We start from the raw sequence: 20270 nt of genomic DNA on the forward strand, positions 1-20270 counted from the left end.
TTCTGTTTAAATATTTAAATTTTTTTCAATTTAATAAAAAACAAATTATTATAAAATTTAGTAATGTTGTTTTCATTAAAATAATTCTTTTCAAAAGAAGAGGGACTATTTGCGGTCCATTTGGAAAAACATTACAGTACTTATAACAAAACATAAGACAACACAACAACAGCTGGCACAAATTGAGCGGTTAATATGTCTTAACATAACGGGTGCAATGAGATCCTGTCCGACGGCTGCTTTGGAAGCCCTACTCGGTCTCACACCTCTCCATTTATGCCTTGGTCCTTGAAGAAACTGTTTTCAGTGATAAGGCACTTGAAGCTGCCTCCTTTTGTATATACAGGGTGATTCACATAAGAACCGACACAGAGCAGGGACATGTAGAGGACAATAAATTAATATGATTTAACGTAACTTACCTCTATACTGTACACCTAAGGAGTTATAGGACTTCAAAGTTGGCTCTTAAATTTTTAAAAAGTTCAATATCTTCGTAATATGTACATTAAGCTAGAAAACCCAAATTCGGTATACGTTATGAGTGTATCAAGGGTATTAATTGGTAGCAAATCGAACTCAATTGAGGCATTTGAAAGGGTTGATTAAGGGTGATGGTACACTAAATTTTAGGTTATATATTTTATAGGTTATAAAGTTAATTAACGACAAGGTTTTATAACCTATTTGTCAAGTTTGACGTACAATTTCCCAGCCGACTACTGAATTTTCGATGATTTTAAGTAGCATTAACGAAATACGTGTCTTTAGTTATTTGAGTTTTTTTATGAAAACGACAATGTTTTTTAAAAAATAATAAGAGTAAAAAAGTTTTAGAATTAAATTCCACATGAAATGAGGTAATAATGTATTAAATCCACCTAAAGGTTAAAAAAATCTGTCAATATTTAGTGGACCATTACCCCTAATCAACTCTTTGAAATGTCTCAATTGGTTTCAACTTGCTACTAATTAATACTCTCGGTCATACTCATAATGTATGCCAAATTTGGTTTTTCTAGCTTATAGCGTATTACGAAGATATTCACTGTTTTAAAAATTTAAGACCCAACTTTGAAGGCCTATAACTCCTCAGGGGTACAACTTAGTATAGAGATAAGTTGCGTTAAATTATCTTAATTTATTGTCTTCTACATGTCCCTGCTCTGTGTCGGTTCTTATGTGAATCACCCTGTATATACAAAAGGAGGCAGCTTCAAGTGCCTTATCACTGAAAACAGTTTCTTCACTCAAGTTGATGCAGGGTAACCTCAGGGGATACCTCGAAATCCTCAAGGACCAAGGCTAAACCACCTGATTGAAATTAAAACGGACCTTATACCGACAGAATACAATTTCAACCAGTCGTATAAGGTCACATTTAGAAGCGGGGATGAAGCGGGGGCGAAGGGAGGGCCTCAACTAAAAAGAGGAGCCCTAGCCTGGTACACCGATGCATGAAAGACAGCTAGATCCGAAGTAGGCATCGGCATCAGTGGACCAAATAGCCACATTAAACTGCCCCTCAGCTCGGACATAACAATTTTCCAAGCAGAAGTTCTTGCTATAAACTTCTGCCCCGCTTTGAACCTACAGAAGGGACAGAAAGGTGCATCCATAAACACTTGCACAGATAGTCGGGCCGCCTTAAAGGCTTTTCAGGCCTATGATAACTCCGTCGCAAAACAAAACCAAAGGGCTTTTATGCCTCAGCAAAGGGGATCTAAGGACGCTATCAGGTTTCCTGACCGGCCATGCGCCCCTAAAATACCACCTCTTCCACATTGGACAAGCTGAGGATCAAACTTGTCGACCTTGCAACGACGAGTCAGAAACTGCTGAACATGTATTGTGCAGTTGCGTCGCCAGAGGCCGTCTAAGACACAACATTTTCGGTAGAACTCCCTTGACACCTACCGACATAAAGGTTCAAGACCTCAGGACAGTACTAAGGTTCATCAAGGACCTACATTGCCCTAAACCTTTGGGGGACTAAAGTTAGATCTCATAGGTCGCGGTAACGAGAGGGGCCGCTCCCTTCAGCCCGGCAGCAGCAATAATAATAATAATAATCATTATCTTAAGAATAATTTTGAAAGAATATAAAAGTTGGTTTGAAACTTTGCTTATAAAAGCGCCATCTCTTATTTATTACCTAAATAGTCTTTAATTTAATAATTATATTTTAAAAACTAAACATTTATTTACTAATAACGCTAAGAAAAACGCAATTGCTAAAATCACAAATGAGTACATAGAATAATTGCACAGGTTGTTAGCATAAGCGTTAAAGTAAATGTGAGGTTATTTTGAAAGAACCGTTGGTTCACAGAGTAATCCACGAGTAATCTGTGCTTTTGATTATTCTGTGTCTATTTGATTATTAATCACCTTTAACTTTAGTGAACTTTACTTATGTTTTTAAAATAGCTGAGGTAAGTTGGATGTCCGATCCATAATTTTAGATATTAGTTATTTCTTTTTTAGATTACTAGATTGACTATGTTTCATCTCCATGCGCTGGACGTAGAAGCTTTAGTTAACTCCCTGAGGGAATTGGGTTTCATTCCCTAGGAAGGCTAGTACAAGTGTCCCCTACGCGAAACTCCACTTGTCTTGCAACGTCGCAGTAATGGTGCTGATGGCTAGGTTTGGGCGTGCCATGGACCTGTTTCCATTCGTAAACAAAAAAAAGGGCACTAAAACTGTATTGTTGCGAAAATATACTTTTTTTGAAAGTTCTAAATTAGAAATTAGGTAAATTTTAGGCTTTGTGTATTTGTGGGTGGAAAAGACAAAAAAATGTCCTTGACGACTGCAGCTGGTTGGGTATCGTTTTATAGAGAAGTTCTTTTGGATAAGTATCTGCTGTACCCCGAAAAGCTAGCTGCTGCTGGTCCGGGTTTTATCGTTGATATTGATGAGAGTAAATTCGGAAGAAAAATATTTCACCGAGGACACCGAGTTGAAGGACAATGGGTTTTTGGCGGTTATGAACGCAAGACAGGACCCGTCTTTATGGAAATTGTGGAGGAAAGGACTGCGGATACCCTGGTACCAATAATTCAAAAATGATTCTGCCTGTTACTATTTCGAATTATTGGAAAGCCCACGATTATTTAGAAAGGAACAGGTATCTAGATTTAAATGTTAACCATTCGATTGATTTTAAGGATCCCGAATCTACGTCGGGTCATACGAAGATTCAACTCCCGGGAAACTTTGCACAATATATTTACCACAAAACTTGTGAAGGAAAAGGTGTTGAAAAGGCAGAGGAATTTTATCGCATCGCTGCAATGATGTATGACCCTACCAAGCCGGCGCGACAATGGGATCCAGAAGAAATCGTGAATGAGTATCCATCAGATAACTCTGACGATTAAAATAATTAAAATTCAGCAATTTATGATATTAATATTTGGACATTATTTTTGGGGGGATGAAAAAACCGTTGCCATTCAGATCCACATTATTTACTGATTTATTTGAGAATTTTGTAAGAGCATTTTTCGTTTTCGAGTTATTTTGGTTTTATGCTTTTTATGGTAAATTTTTTATTAGAAAGCTGTGGACCTTTGTGCATATTTGTATTATTGTAGTTATTAGTTACATTTCACGACGGATGTAAGTCATTGAACATCATGGCAGATTGTTCCAACGCCGATTTTTGAAATTTATTCCTGCATGTTTTGATAAATTTCCTAATATGAGAGCAACGATAATAAATAGGTATAAGAATGTTTATAGATAAATTGTAGAGAAACTAGTTATTCAAGTTTTCTATTGACAGAAATTGTTCAGCCAATTGTATGTTTTAAGTATGGACGACATTTCTGCATAACATTGCTATGTTATGTTGAATCACCACTTTTGACCTCAAATGTACACATAGTAGGAAAAAACGCTTTACTTTATGGTGGTCATGAATCAACAAGAAATTAGTAATTGACTAAAGACGGTTAATAAATCAAATAACTTGCGTTTATTGATGACAACCTTTTGTTAGCGGACATCGTCAGGAAAACTCAGATTGTAAATTTGTGTGGAAAAGACAAAAATTAAGACAGTAATTATAAATATGAAAGGATACATTTAACTTTTTCCTTTTAATTAACTTTTCTCTTTACGTACACCCAGTTCTGATGTTCACGATTTTTTTTATGTAACACTACTCTGACAAAAAAAGGTTTCAATTTTCAATGGCATACTGGGGGATTCCCAATATTATGCTAAAAACGCTTTGTTTCCATTTATAGTTTAGTATTAGACGTGAAAATCTTTACTTTGATATTGATGTTGCTAATGACGAAAGTAGAAAATTTAATAAATTGAACAAAAACCATTATGTGGTAAGGCTTTTCTTCTAATTTTCGATGACTTATTAAATAATGGTTTTTGTTCAATTTATTAAATTTTCTACTTTCGTCATTAGCAACTTACTGAATTGTACAGTTTTCACTACTAACAAAGGTCAGTGTCAAATGACTAGGCTACCAATGGGATTAAAAACTAGCCCTAGTTCATTTTCACGGGTTATGACCATTGCGATGTCAGGTAAACTATGATTCATGTTTTGTTTATATGGATGATCTTATAGTGCTCGGAAATAGTTTACAAAATCATAACAAAAATTTAATAAACGTGCTTAATAGGCTTAGAACAGTAAATTTAAAATTAAATCCAGTCAAATGTCAATTTTTAGAAAAAAAAAAGTTATATTTAGGTCATATTATTTCTGCAGACGGAATTTCACCAGATCCTGCTAAAATAAATGCAATAAAAAATTACCCAATACCGAAAAATGCCGACGAATGAAAGCGTTTTGTGGCATTCGTGAACTATTATCGTAGGTTCATTGAAAATTTTGTTGAAATCGCATATCCGTTAAATAAATTATGCCGGAAGTCTATACAGTCTATACGATGGGATGAGTGTTGTCAAAAATCGTTTGAAATTCAAAAAAATTCTGTAATAAACCCACCGTACTATTATTATTGTTTTATTTAAAATTTTGAAACGTCGAGTGAACGAGCGTAAATACAATAGAACTTTATTTAAAACTTAATTTGAAAAACAATAATAATAGTAAGAAAAACACTGACATTTAAACGTCAAAAATACTTCTGACAAACTTTCCAAAGCCTACTAAGATTTTTTCATTAAAAATTCATTCCAACTTTTGATCGACAACCCCAATGTTTAACGTGCAGTGTTTGCTTTATTATTTTTTTCTCAAAAATTAGTCGTTTTTGGAAAAATTTTAGAGAGAAAAAAGTTTTAGGATACTTTCATCTACCTAGATAAAATTTTTTAATTATTTTTAGCAAAAATGTGAAGGGGGTGGTTAGGTTTAGTAGTTTAGAAGGGTAGGTTGAAAGTACAAGTAGGGTCAAAACATGCCCTATTATGAGTTAAACATATTCCCCAAATTTCATTTTCCTAGCGTTTATGGTTTTTGAGAAAAACAAATTGAACCAAAATTTTCCGCCATTTTTGGAGGGGTGTAGCTCCTTAGGTGAGCCGAAGTCGCCCATGGTTCTTATATCAAAGTACCCTTAAAATTCACTAAAGAGTCACCCCTTGAAGTTTGTTGCAGTCATTCAGATACACCCTGTACAATAGGTTTTATACAACTGTATACTAAAACTAAAGTAATTAAAACAATATATTTTATTATGTTTTATTTATTCATTCATTTTTAACAATTTTTCACGCAATATTTCAATTTCTTTAATACGTCTTTGAAATCGTTGTCTATCAATTACCGCCTCTAACCATTCCCGTCCACTTCTTGCTCTTTTATGTAAATCATCACACTCTACTTCATAAATCTCAATCTCTTCCTTAAATCGAACCGATTTCATATTTATTCCAGTTAAAACACGTCATACATTGTATTATAGTCACTTTATTTTATTGCATTTTAAATTTCTATTTTCATTTGCATTTCTATTTGCATACACTGTCAATAAATCAAGGATGCGACGAAGATTCGAGAAAATAAAATACATAATATATTATTTGCATTGTATAACAACTTTATATTCGTCTAATTACGTATAAACGTTTAAGTTATTGTTGTTGTGCAACACACATTCTAACATTTTTCAAGGTTGTTCCCGATGGTATAAATGGTTAAAATTTTCATATAGAAGTCAGTTGTTACCTTCTACTACTGCTCACACCGCTCGCTCACGTTATAAAGCAACTCAAGCTAGTATGTCACGTTTAAATCAGTTATAGAGCAGTATCAATTTGCCCCGAAGAAGAACATATCTGAATTAGAAGTGAATAAATTATATGTGATTTAAGTCTGTGAAGCGGATTACATCATCTACATGGCAATCAGTTGTTGATTTGTAGGATGGTTTATTCGTATTTTTACCAAAACGTATCGCGGAGGTTTATTAATCTTATTGTATTATTAAATTTATGTTTTAATTAATAAATTAATATTTATTTTTGTTTTTTTATTTTTTGTTCTGTTCAACTGCATTAAACTGGAAAGGTTTCGGTGGTTCGGTGGTTTATTGACTTTAAAGTTTCTAGATTTCTCCTTGCAGCTATCAGTTCAATTCCTATAACAAGTAAGTATTATGTATATTCCGATAAGTTACACCACCGAAACCTTTTTTATATTAATTGTATCTTAATTCTATAACGTCGCATGAATTTTTTTTTAATTTACGCGCGCCATCTATCGCCCATCAGGCCCCCGCTTAACTGTCCGCCGCTAGGTGGGCGCGCGTCGTCCATCCACCCACCGAAACATGCGAGTTCCACCATCCACCGCTAGGTGGAGCCCCATGATGCTATTTCCACCATCCACCGCTAGGTGGCGCCCCACGAGCCAGGCAACCAACATGACATGTTTTTAGTTTCACTACACACCACCAGATGGCGCCACATGCATTTCAAATTTCACTTCCTGCGCGCATGCGCAGACTGCGGATAAGGATTATTTATTAACAAGAGTCTGTGATAGCTGGTATTCTCTGGAGCCAATGTGGGAAATAAATGTCCTGATTAACATACCACACAGTGTTTTGTACCGACCTGGCTGACTCTAGCGGCTGCGCGGCTTCCTTCGCTGGTTGAATCCGGTGGTCGTCGTGATGTAACAAACCGCCCTGTATATTAAATTGCGTTTTGTATAATTATTTTGCTTAAGTCAGCTTTAGCGCGTGAGGCGTTGATGCGCCACCGAGTTGAACTCGGGGAGTCGAGTACCAACTACCAAGGTAGATAGAAGCTACAGTCTTCCCCTTGAGTTCGCTCCATTTAATTTTATTTTTAATTTAAATTCTCAATACTAAATTCGGAAAGGCTTCTAAATACGCTGGTGGTTTGTGCTGGGTAATTTGCTAGAGAAATCGAATCCTCAGATCGAAATTGTGCCTTGAAGCCAGTTCCTGAAGCGTCCGAAGCCTGATGGAAGAGCGTCGTCGTGGCGTAGAATAAGTAAGCATAATTAATTACTATTGTTCTTGAAACTCATAATCATCGCTAGTATTTGTATCCATAATTAACGTTCCGTTATCCAAAATTTGTTCAATTAGTTTTCTTTTTTCTTCTTTAATGTTTTAACTTAATTCTTTTTTGGTTCATTTTTTTCCATTTTTTTATATTTTAATTTCCTTAATTTAATATATTAATATTTTTTTTATATAAATTCTTGTTTCGTATTATTTCAATTTCAACACAAGGGCTACGATCCTCCCTCCTTTTACTCATTAACTTCTTAAACCGTTCGGCCAAGTACGTAACTTGCCTGGTGGCAGCATCTTAAAAATCTTCTATATTTTTTTCTCTTTTTCTGTAAGTACACGCTACCGTACTTCTATCTTTTCCCGTCCGCATAACGTTGGTGGCGGTGGTGTTCTTCCCCATCTACATTACATTGGCGGCAGCGCCCGTTACATTGGTGGCGGGTGTCCCTTTCTTCCTCAAATATTACATTGGTGGCGGCGGTGATCCTTCCCTCTAATATTACAGTGAATCTGGATCTGAAACAGAAAACAAAGTTAAGAATTAATAAGTGTAAGGTAATGTTCTTTTGTCGTTGTATATATAGATGAGATGTGAGTTTATGGATGCACTGGGGGACCCTTCTTCTGGTGGGGCGTTCGTTGCTCATCGGGGCTGAAGGCTTGGGGGCCGTGCTGTCCCGGTATCGCTGGCTTCCGCTTGGTGGTCGGGGGGCTGCTGCTGCAGGTGCGCGGATCCTTTCCCTTGGCTCTGGCGAAATCTCCTGCTGGCTTAAATGCAGGGGGGACGGAGACAGGTCGAGGAGGGCTTAGGACCCGTGGGGATCGCGTGACCGGGGGGTTTTGCGCTGTTGGCTACCGGGGGGTTGGCGTGTTGGGCTGGTGGACCGCGGTCCGAGGAGGAGGCTCCGGGAGTGATGTTCGTCGCGGTGAAGGGGTGTCCGGGAATGAATGGGCGGGGAGGTGAGTATGTTGTTAAACGTTGTGCATTGCGTTGGTCTTCGTTTGTTTAGGTAGAGATGTATGGGCAGTGGTTTCGCTGGTACGTGGGGCCCCGCCTCCACGTGGCAGGGATGGTAACTCCTCCCTTCGGGGAGGAGGCAAAGAGGGCGAGTATAAATGAGACAGTCAGTTTGGGGCGGTAATGGGCTATGCCCTGGTGCAGCATGTTGTGTTGAGTTTGTTGTGTGTGTGTGTCCCGTCTGCGGTAAGGTTTATAATGCTAGAGCTGGGCTAGCAACCCACCTACGCTATGCACATCCGCTTGCGGCAAATCAGGCTAGAGCTGCAAAACCGACCTCCAAGGAAAGGCCCAAAATAGGGGAAGGCCGAGAGCCTGGGTTCACCACGGATGATATTCAGAAAATGTTTGAATTGGAGGTACGGTTTCATGGCGATAGGTACGTGGCCAAAAGGATGTCGGGCATCCTAACGCACAAAACGGCCAGCCAGCTGAGAGATAAGAGGGCAGATCCCAAGTATAAAGCTAGGTGGGACAATTATCTCGAAGCGCACCTGCCCCGGGACTTGAAGTCCCAAAGAGCCTGAAAATAAGCAGGCTGGCGATTTTCTCGGTGGTCCTGCCGTCGGTCGCCGACGTATTCCACCCTATCTAGAGCCGAGATGGGGAAGTAATGCCCTCAGCCTCAGGCGACTTCCCAGTCCCAGGATGCTCGCACTGGGGCGGTTCCGGTAAGCAACGCCCGAACTCGGAACCGGGGTCAGACACTGACACCACCGAAAGTCTCCCGGGGGAAAGACTGACGCCCGAACCCACCGACTCCCCTGGTGTGGGTGACACCGGGGACGACCACGAGGCTGCTCAGTGGCGTAGGGGAATAATCGAGGCAGCTCTAGCCCAAAAGATGACTGGTGGGAAGGCGACCACTGAGTCGGATGCAGCCATAAAAGTACTCCGGGCGCACTCCATGGGCTTGCTCAGTCTGGCGACATGCCCCAAGATACATTAGATGGCTTATACGAGCAAGTTACCGCCCACTTAGTCCCTAGTGGGGGAGTGACACAGCGCCTCGGACGAAAGAGGGTCGGGCGAAACGGTAAACGGCAGTACGTTTACGCCCGCAAACAGGAGCTTTATAAAAAGAATCCAGGTCCTTTAGCGAAACATATCCGGAGCAAAAAGGACTGGCTCGATCAGCGGGTGGCTGACGAACTCAATGTGACGGATGTTCGGGAATTGTACACCACACTATGGGGTACGCTGCCGAAAGTACCATTACCCGAAGCGTGCGGCCAGGTAGAACCAAAGGCAGTCGCTCAAGTTCTACCGGCCATAACACATGCAGATATAAAACGTCGCCTCGCACGCACCAAAAAGTCCTCAGCGGCCGGCCTTGACGGAATCAAGGGGAGTGATCTCCGCTTGAGCCAGGACCGCGAAGTCCTCCGTCTGCTGTTCAACATCATCATGTTGAGCGGCAGACTGCCACGTCCTTGGAGGATGAATCGGACGTTGCTGATTGCCAAGGAGGGTAAGGTCGGTAGCCGAGTCGAGAACTACCGCCCCCTTACTATCTCCTCCCTGTTGAGCAGACTCTACTGGGGATAATAGATGAGCGCTTCAGGGCAGCCGTCCAATTCACACCCCGTCAAAAAGGCTTCATCCTAACCGAGTTGTTGCGACACTCGAAATGTAACGCCAAAAACCTGGTCGTAGTGCAGCTTGATATCAGTAAAGCCTTCGATACTGTCCCTCACGCAGCCATAGGGACCTCACTACGCGCATTAGGTCTTCCTCAGACGGTGGTACGTTTGGTGGAGGACGCTTACCGGGATGTGCACACTAAAATAAAAGTTGGCGATCAAGATGTCGACATTATACTGCAGCGGGTCGTCAAGCAAGGTGACCCCTTATCTCCCACAATCTTTAATGCAGTTATGGAGCCTCTGCTAAATAAGCTGGAAAGCCAGCCTGGGTATCGCATTGACGATAACACAAATGTGTCGTGCCTCGCCTTCGCAGATGATCTGATACTTCTTGCGTTGTCGGTACCACAGGCGCGCAGTCTACTACGGCTTACCGAGCAGTACCTAACAACCGGTCTAGGTATGACATTGTCGGCACCAAAGTGCGCTTGCTTCGGTATTACGCCCATAACAGATTCTTGGACTGTAGTAGACCCCAGGTTGGAATTAGACAACGGTGAAACCCTTCGGGATAGGCCGCGCCGAGGCCTACTTCGCGGTACCCGGCGATTTTCTTTTTTCAACGGTTGAGTTGCGAGTATTTTCGGTCGGTTATAATAATAATAATGACTTTATTGGCCATACAAATACAAATACAAAAAAGATAATATGATTACAATTAAAACATAAAGATAGTTACAAAAAAAACAAATAGAAAATACCTATAATAAAAAAAAAAAAATGGGCAAAAGGCGAAGTTCAGGTCATCCATCCTGAGCTGGATGATCTGTTCTTCCACTTGACCTGAGCTTCACTTATCAAAATAAAATTTTATGGGAATTTAAACAAAACAAAATAATGCCGCGTCACAGGGCGACTTCCGCTCGCTACACGTGCTCTACACTCTGACTCTGCAATAGATGGTTTCGATAACGACTTCTAAAAGTAGCTAAGCTGCAATAGGGACCAACCGGGAGACCGTTCCATATTTTTGATATCTGATATGAGAAAGATCTTTCATACAGAGTAGTTGTATGTATCGGAGGTGCAATCAAATTTTTATTTCGCAAATTGACAATATGAGCATCTCTACGGAATTCGACAGAACATAGCGTATCCCAATTTTCGACGATTAACTATATTCAACCATTCAATTTCACCCAGCTTGGACGATACATGATCGCGCCTTCGCAAACCACACACAAACCTCACACACGCATTTTGGACTCTTTGTATCCTTGCAGCGACAGTCGCAGATAAACAAGGGCCATACACCATGCTACCATAGTTAAAATGCGACAAAACCAGGGCATCACATAACATTATACGGTTAGCTTGATCGAGAACTGATCTGCTACCGTACAGTCTCTTTAGATTAGCAAAAGCTGCTCTAATGCATTTTCCTATATGCTGCTCAAATCTCAAATCAGAATCTAATATAAGTCCCAAGTCGCGAGCATTATCGCAGAACTCAATTTTCCTATTTCCCATAACCAAATTAAGTTCATTTTTAAGTTGCGTTCGGACTTGTGATCTTGCAAAAATAATAGCGACGGACTTGGTGGGATTTACAATTAAAGAGTGATTCCTTGAGAATTTATCCAATGACTTCAGATCGTCATTAATTCTATTAGTTTCTTGTAGAGCATCATGAAGTGCAAAGGAGTGTGTGGCTATGAGGTATTAGCCAACATAGTAATATAATTATAAAATTAACTTTTTGACAGACTGACGACGGTAACGTTTAGTCGGTTATAGAGTGCGAGGGACGTCGGGGCGTATGTTCGCTGTAGCTCAATCGGTTGAATCGATTCTGCTTGGGTTGTTCTTAATTCTTGAATTTTTCAGTTGAATCTCCTTTGCCGGGCTGGTTTAGTCGGGTTGAAAGGATAATTTTCAGGTTGTGAGTTGGTTTATGGCAAATATAAAAATAATAACAAATGAATTACAATTTTATGTTTTTAAATGGAGCTGCTGCCACAGCACGCTACATCCACTTCCCCTCAAGTCAAAAATTTGAATTAAAATTTAAAATGTACTTTTTTAGTTTTATTAATTATTAAATTGTTGACTTCAGGAGAAACGTTTTCGTTCAGAAAGAAAGCCGGTTTCAGCAAATCGAGGCTTACATTTATTTCTTTACTGTCTTTCAATACCACGAAAAATTTTGAAAATCTCTTCAACACTCTGAAGGGACCTTCGTACCTAGGAGACAACGTAGGTTTAATTCCAGTAATTTTAATAAATACAAAGTTTGACCTGAATAATTCTTTGTGAACAAAAGGTTTTTGGCTGGAATGTATGGTTGACTGAACTGGTTTAATGTCAGCAAAAGATGATTTTAAACGTGATAATAATGGTTCAGTTTCAATTGATGGTTCGGTAGGTAAGAAAAATTCTCCTGGTAATCTGAGTTGCTGACCATAAACCAATTCAGCGGATGAGCAACCTAAATCCTCCTTTAGGGATGACCTGAGACCTAGGAGAATCAAAGGCAAGTCATTGTTCCATCTAGAAGAATTACCTCGAGCAATAATCGCTGATTTCAAAGTACGGTGAAATCGTTCAATGATACCGTTACTTTGTGGGTGATAAGCAGATGTGTGTATTTGATGAGTACCTAAAAATAATTGGAATTTTGAAAATAATAGTGATTCGAATTGTCGTCCTTGATCGTGAGTGATCATGGTAGGAATACCGAAACGGCTGAAGTAATGCCTGAAAAGAGTATCTGCAATAGAGGCTGCAGAGATATCTTTTAGAGGAAAAGCCTCTGGCCACAGTGTGAAACGCTCAATGACTGTGAGCAGATAAGTACATCCAAGAGATGGAACAAGTGGGCCAACCAAATCAATGTGAATGTGTTCAAATCGAACTTTTGGAACTTTGATTTTGAGAATTGGCGATTTTGTATGCCTTTGTATCTTAACTTTCTGGCATTGTAAACATGATTTTGTCCAAATACGAATTTGTTTCGACATATGAGGCCAAAAGAATTTTGTTTTTATTAAATGAATGGTTGCTCGAATGCCAGGGTGAGATAAACCATGACATTTTTGTATAACTATTTCTCTAAATTGCTGCGGAATGTAGATTCGCGGAGATTCCGTTGATATTTCACACCATAATTTGATATCAGGTAGCGTTGTGGGTTGTAGCAATAACTGATAGGGTGTTGTAGTGTGAGTGTGAGAAAATTGTTTATGTAGTAGGTTCGACAATTCGATATCTGTGACTTGAGCTTTGTAAAGTGTAAGTGTGTCGGGGTACTGAGAATTTAGGGATTCAATATTTGTCCTGGACAAAGCGTCTGCAACAATATTGGAATTTCCCTTAATGTATCTCACATCGGATGTATATTGTGTTATGTAATTTAGGTACCTGGTTTGTCGTGGTGTTTTTTCTGTTGATGAAAATATTGCAGTAGTTATAGGTTTGTGGTCGGTGAAAACTGTAAAATTGTTTCCGTGTAGGAAATGATTAAAAAATTTTATGGCAGAATATATTGCCAATAGCTCTCTGTCGAACGTTGAATATTTAACTTGACTTGGAGAAAGTTTATGTGAATAAATTCTAATGGTTGCGGTTTTTCATCAATAATTTGGCTCAGACCTGCTCCTATACCTGTATTAGAAGCGTCTGTGGTAAGTGACAGCGAAGCGTGAGGAGATGGATGAGCCAGAACGGTAGATTTCGTTAGAAGATCTTTAGCTGTTGCGAAGGAAATTTCATGTTCATCTGACCAAGATGTTATTAATTTTTGTTTAATTGAATAAAGCGATGATGAAAGATTATGAAGGGGTGATAAAATATTAGAAATGTTCGGTAAAAATTTATGATAAAAATTAATCATGCCTAAAAATCTTTGTAGTTCCTTCAATGTTTTTGGTTTGGGAAATTTTGAAATAGCATCAATCCTAGACTTAGAAGGTTGAATACCATCGCTAGTGATATGATGGCTAAGAAAATCAATGGAAGTAACTCCAAAAACACATTTAGATGGTTGGATGTTGATATTGAATGTACTTAACCGTTCAAATAACTTCTCGAGATGTACATAATGTTCTTCTTCGTTATGACTTGCAATGAGAATGTCATCTAAATAAACGAATAAGGAGTTGAGACCCGAAAGAACTTCATTTATGAATCTCTGAAAGGTCTGAGCAGCATTACGGAGGCCAAAGGGCATACGAGTAAACTCGAAAAGACCAAAAGGAGTAGTGATAGCTGTCTTGGGAATGTCTTCTTCTTCTACCGGAATTTGATGATATGCCCTTACTAAATCCACTTTTGAAAAAATTTTGCATCCATTCAAATGTAAGTTGAAATCCTGAATATGTGGAAGGGGATATCGGTCCGGAATAGTAACGTTATTTAATTGTCGATAATCTCCACATGGTCTCCAATCATTGGAATCCTTTTTGGGGACCATGTGTAGAGGCGATGCTGTTGAAGAAGAAGAGGGTCGACATATTCCCATGGCTACCATCTGATCAAATTCCCTTTTGGCTATTGCGTGTTTCTGTACATCTAAACGTCGAGGACGACAAAACGGTAAATGAGAATTAGTTATAATTTTGTGTGTTGTTTGATGTTTGACTGGTGAAGAAAAATCCGGTGTAGAGGTTAGTGATTGATTTTAAAAGGGTTGTATATATGGATTCGAAAGAAAAAAGTTTTGGTGTTGGTTCATTTGTTTTGATAGTGGTACCAATTGAGTATAATTCTGTGTTTGAATCAATTAATCGTTTGTTTTTAACATCAACCAAGATACCGAATTTATGAAGAAAGTCTGCGCCAATGATTGGTTTATTAACGTTCGCAATGGTGAAGACGAATGGAAAATTTCGTCTTAAATTCAGCGAAACCGTGAGTAATTTTTTTCCGTAAGTGTTAATTTTAGTACCATTGGCTGCGGAAAGGCTTGATTCGGTGTCTTGGTTGTGTTTGGGAAAAAGTTTAAATGGTAAAACTGAAATATCGGCTCCAGTATCAATTAAAAGATTTAGGTTATTTTGATTATCAAATATAAAAAGGCTTGTATTAAATGAATTTGCCAAAAGTTGAGGTTGACTATCAGTCTTAATTTTGAATTTAGAAAACATTTCTTCTTTTTTCCTTCGAATCTTTACGGGTTTTTTGAATTATTGGTGGTGGTTCTATCTGCAAATACGAAATAAAAACTGCACGTGGCACCATCGCATTTGGTTGTATTTTTACCAAAATTACGATGATACCAACATACGTGATTCAAATTAGTTGACTTTGAATTACTTCTTGATCGAACTTTATGAGAACGATATCTCTCACGAGAGGTATGACGCTGGTGGCAATTACAATAATTTGACGTAGTTGAAGGTGTATTGCTTTGAAACTATGCAGATAAAGAATTTATCTGGCTCTCTAAACGTTTCGTTACGCAGTCCTGTTGTTGCTGTTGTTGGGCAACTGATTTTAATAATGTTTGGCAAGTTACTGTCAAATTTTGAATTGCCGTCAAAAGCTCGTCATGTCGCGGTGTCGTTCGTGGTGTAGTATTGTTGTCACGGGTGTAATTGTAGGTGTGATGAAAAGTGTTGTGTTGTGAGTCGGAAAATGGGGAAGAAAGTGTGGAGGAATTTAACGTCTCCCAGACTTTGTCGGCGACAGATAGAAGATCTGCTACTTCCTCCTTTCCAGACGTGAGAAGCGCGACTGATACCGCTTGAGGTAAGCGTCTTTTCCAAAGTTTCAGAAGCAATTCGTTGCTTACTACTTGGGAACCTCCGACGGTACTTGACATAGCTCTATAAAACTCCGACGGACGCTGATCTCCCATTTGAGTCCCAGAAAGAATATCATCGAGCCTTTTTTCTTCGCTCAGTGATAATCTTTCTATCAGAGCGTTTTTAAGGGAAGAGTAAGGAGTTGTATCCGAAGGAGATTGAATTAAATCAACTACGGTTGTAATAATATCAGTTGGTAAATTCGCGAGAATATAATTGAATTTTGTTTTCTCGCTTTTAATTTTTGACAGTGTAAACTGGGCCTCTATTTGCCGAAACCACAAATCAGGATTGGAGGACCAAAATGGTAGAAATTTAATGGCAGTGACATTTTGAAGGTCGTCAGTCATCAAATTGTCACCGTTATCTGTGGTCGCCATATTGAAACAAAATTTAAATTTTTATTAAGAAACTCTATTTACGATTTAAAAATTTAATAAAAACTTTTAAAAAATGATGAAATTTTGTTTATTTTTATTGTATGATTTTGAAATATGTCATTGTATGACATAAATTTATAACGGATTTAATTCAATAATTTGGATGATAAAAATAAAATTTTTAATTTCCTCTTTCTGTTATTCTAAATAGGTGAATAAGTGAAAGTACTTACAGCGCTGTAGCGCAGTCTGATTAGACGACGGTAACGTTTAGTCGGTTATAGAGTGCGAGGGACGTCGGGGCGTATGTTCGCTGTAGCTCAATCGGTTGAATGGATTCTGCTTGGGTTGTTCTTAATTCTTGAATTTTTCAGTTGAATCTCCTTTGCCGGGCTGGTTTAGTCGGGTTGAAAGGATAATTTTCAGGTTGCGAGTTGGTTTAATCGGACTAGAGGAAGAATCTACCAGGTTGCGAGTTGCTTTGATCGGGGTCACCAAATGTGGCTATGAGGTATTAGCCAACATAATAATACAATTATAAAATTAACTTTTTGACAGACTTTTTATTTTGCGTCTGTTCTGTTTTGCTTCAGTAGTGTAAGAATGCCGGTTCTAGACCGGAAGTTAATCCTGCCAATCCTGCGGTGACGTCACGCCTCAATGTATTAGGTATAGGGGGGGATACCAACCAAAGTTTGGGGGAAAAAAAATTAGGTTGGTATTAAAAGTAACTAGAGATCTAGGGATTTTTAGAAAATTAAATAGAAAAATTTAAATACAATGGCTCCACCTATGATTGAGTGGGAATATGGGATTAAAAATTAAAAAAAATCATTACATTTCAAATTAACAATAAATTATATTAGCATAATATACAAAAAAAACCAATATATAATATAATCTGTGATTAACTTGAAATGACTACATTTAAGAAATAGATGCCGATGGAATTTCATCATTTGAACCAATATTCTTTTTCTTCTTCTTTATAAATTCAATCTTTTGCACAGTACATGTCTTGTTAAGTTCAAGTTCTCCAAGATATACCAAACACATTTCACGTAGTTCAACAATTTCAGCATCGGAAATCACTTCAGCAATACGTTTAGGTAGAAACACAATAAATCCAGCTTCCAGTTCAACAATTACCGTAGGCCAAGCTCGGCTTGGAATACGTTTAGCTGCTACAATTGGATACGGTGTATGTAAATGTAAATCACTCACTTTTTTCTTAGGTAAAAATTCACACTGTCCTAAACGATTTAGATGTTCCATCTTTTCAATAAGCGGTGTATAAACTTCAAGTGAACAGTTTGGAGTGTAAGTTCGGAATGAATAAATTTCGCACCAGGCGGTAGAGATAATGTAACCGCAAAAAAAAATAATGTGGTTAGACGCAATAACATCTCTCTAGATAAACAAATTTCCAATAACAACTGTTGATAAAATTAAAAAAAACAAAATTATCAAAAGGAAAATTCAAGAAACAATAGAAATTACTCACAGTATAAAAAATAAATCGATCCTAAGTGTTCCCAACACATCCCAATGGTTGGTAAACCATGTTCTCCACAATCTCAATATGATTTCGATGGGCAACATCCCGTAAAGCTCAAATACATGAATTCTTTTTTTAGTCTTAAATTCACAAAGAATTGATTGAAGATTTTAAAATTGCAAACGTATCGTCCTTTAAAATCTCATTTTCATAACGTTTAGGTATATAGACTTTAAAATCCTGCAATTGAATTAAAACAATAAAAAAAATCTTGATGGTGTAAATTAACATACTTACCAATGAGATTTGAACCATAGCTAAAGTGTGATGTAAACAGAAAGTAAAGCGAATAAACAATTAAACCATCGAGAACTTTTCAATAAATTACAATAAATACGAATAAATTAACTTAAAATTAAACTATGTACTATCGTCATTAATACTATAATGACCCCAAGCGAATGTATTAATTCCATTATTACAAATATATCGCTTGGAATCATTTGGTGATAGAACCAATTTATTTTGTAATGCTGTAAATATGTTATGATTGAAACTTCTAAATAACGTTTGTTTTTTAAATAAAACCGATTTTGAATTTAAACAATCTAAATAATTTTGAAAAGATATGTTATGTTTAACAATAGCTTTCTTAACACCTTTAGATTTCTTTGTAACCCGACCATCAGCGACCCTATTCGCATACACTTTAGACCTCAAACCGATGAATTCAACCATTATGTTTCCGCAATTCTCGTCTTTCATTTTACCCAAAACAGCTTTATTATGTAACGGTATGTCAAACTGATTATCAGGACTGTAGTTCGATGTGTCAAATTTATCTAAATTCAATTTCACGTCTCTATAAACATCATCGGAATCAATTAGTACGGTGAAGCTATCGGTATCCATGTAACATAAGCGAATAGATTCACCGTACTTTGGTTTTAAGAAATCATAATAAAAATTATACATTAACAATTTAGACAATTCTAAAACCGTAAAACCAACATATAGAGGTTTATCGTAAACGACATGGAGACGATCCACTTGAATTGCCGAAAACGTTTCTGTGAATATGCTTATGCTTTTAAAATTTAATTTCGCAATTAAACTCCGAGCTCCTAAACGAGGACGACCGGAGATTTCGCTAGTATGAACATCATCCCAACTGGTCACTAATCTTACATCGACTCGCTTATCTACATTTTCCATGGTTTTACCAAAAACCGCATTATTCATTAACTTGAAAAAATCTTTTTCAAAAGAATTATTAGCGGATTGGCGTAATGCTGTATTCTTATCGATGTAAGATTTCAACCAGATAGACTGTCTGAACGATAAAACTCTATTAATTTTAGAAACTTTAAGACCGTTAGCAACGGCCTGCTTTAAATTTCTATAATGCACAACATAATTTGTTTTATTAAATAAATTTGGAATCAATCTTTTATCGCTTTCACATCTACCGTTAGGTGGTAAAATGTTTTCACATAAAAAAGGTAAATCATTATGCGTATCATGCAAATACTCGGGGTATTCGATATCTACATCTAAAATGTAACCGTAATCTGAAGTATCGGATATATTATTAAAATTAAAATTTAGAATTTGGGTATCATCTAACCACTTGAAACTGGAAACCGGTAAATATTGCGACATCGCCCATCCATACAAATTATTCGCGTCCCAATACATTAAATGCGATGATGGTAAATTGGGGTTATAATTATCCATATATTTATTATTAGCTTTAGCGTACCGTAGGGAGCATTGAGAAATACCTCCACGGATACCTTTCTTAATAAAATGAACTTGATCTATATCCGTCAATAATTCTAATTTAATTTTGGTGAATTTTAACATGGCATCCCAAGATAGCCCCGGTGCCGTATAATAATGCGCGGGATCTAAATCGTAAGTTTTAAAACAAACTTGCCTGAATTTTTCAAATACATCAGTCAATAAAAGAACATCTGTCTTTAAATACAAGTCGGAATATTGTTTCAAATTTTGACAATTAAATTCTTTCCACACACATTGAGCGTGCGAATATTGCTCATCGCTTATGTCTTCTAAATTTAATTTGTTGTAAAACATGCTTTTAGATGGTAGTGATGTATCATTTACTTTGTCGAAAGAGGCTATATAATTGTATGGAAATACACCCTTTTTCGTTAACAATTTAAAATGTTCCGGGTGTGGAAAGAATTTACGTATATTGATAAAGTCATTTATTTCGAGGTTACCGGCTAAAGAGTCTAATGAAGATGCCATAAATCTAAACGAATCAACAAATCTTAATTTTAAAAAAATATTTTCAACAGTTTTATCTTCATTGATTAATTTATCGACAAACACTCTTTTACTGAAACTGATATATTTTTCTTTATTGTTCGGCAATACATCAAGTCCATATTCATCAGCATCAGCCATTTCTTTAATAAATAAATGGCAATCATAACCGCTAAAATTATGAAAGAATATTGGA

The 20270-nt window shown here is 37.6% G+C and overlaps 1 protein-coding gene across 2 annotated transcripts; it reads right to left on the minus strand.

Annotated features, from left to right (window-relative positions):
* Positions 1-17171: 17171 nt before the first annotated feature.
* LOC139429109 (uncharacterized) lies at positions 17172-19897 on the minus strand. Of its 2 annotated transcripts, XM_071194603.1 has the most exons (3): positions 18077-19897; positions 17786-18019; positions 17172-17717 (listed from the first exon to the last, which is right to left on the minus strand). In XM_071194603.1, the coding sequence occupies exon 1, from the start codon at positions 19877-19879 to the stop codon at positions 18200-18202; it is 1680 nt and encodes a 559-aa protein (XP_071050704.1). In that variant the 5' UTR covers positions 19880-19897; the 3' UTR covers positions 17172-17717; positions 17786-18019; positions 18077-18199. The 2 variants fall into 2 exon arrangements, with proteins under 2 accessions (XP_071050704.1, XP_071050703.1); XM_071194602.1 differs by having other exon boundaries at positions 17786-19897.
* Positions 19898-20270: the final 373 nt, after the last annotated feature.

This window comes from Onthophagus taurus, chromosome 2 (genome assembly GCF_036711975.1).
Source record: "Onthophagus taurus isolate NC chromosome 2, IU_Otau_3.0, whole genome shotgun sequence".
NCBI classification, from domain to species: Eukaryota; Metazoa; Arthropoda; class Insecta; order Coleoptera; family Scarabaeidae; genus Onthophagus; species Onthophagus taurus.

What these genes read in the sequence shown, in the direction of transcription:
- LOC139429109 (XM_071194603.1), bottom strand. Translation starts at nt 19,879, where the DNA reads ATGTTTTACAACAAATTAAATTTAGAAGACATAAGCGATGAGCAATAT.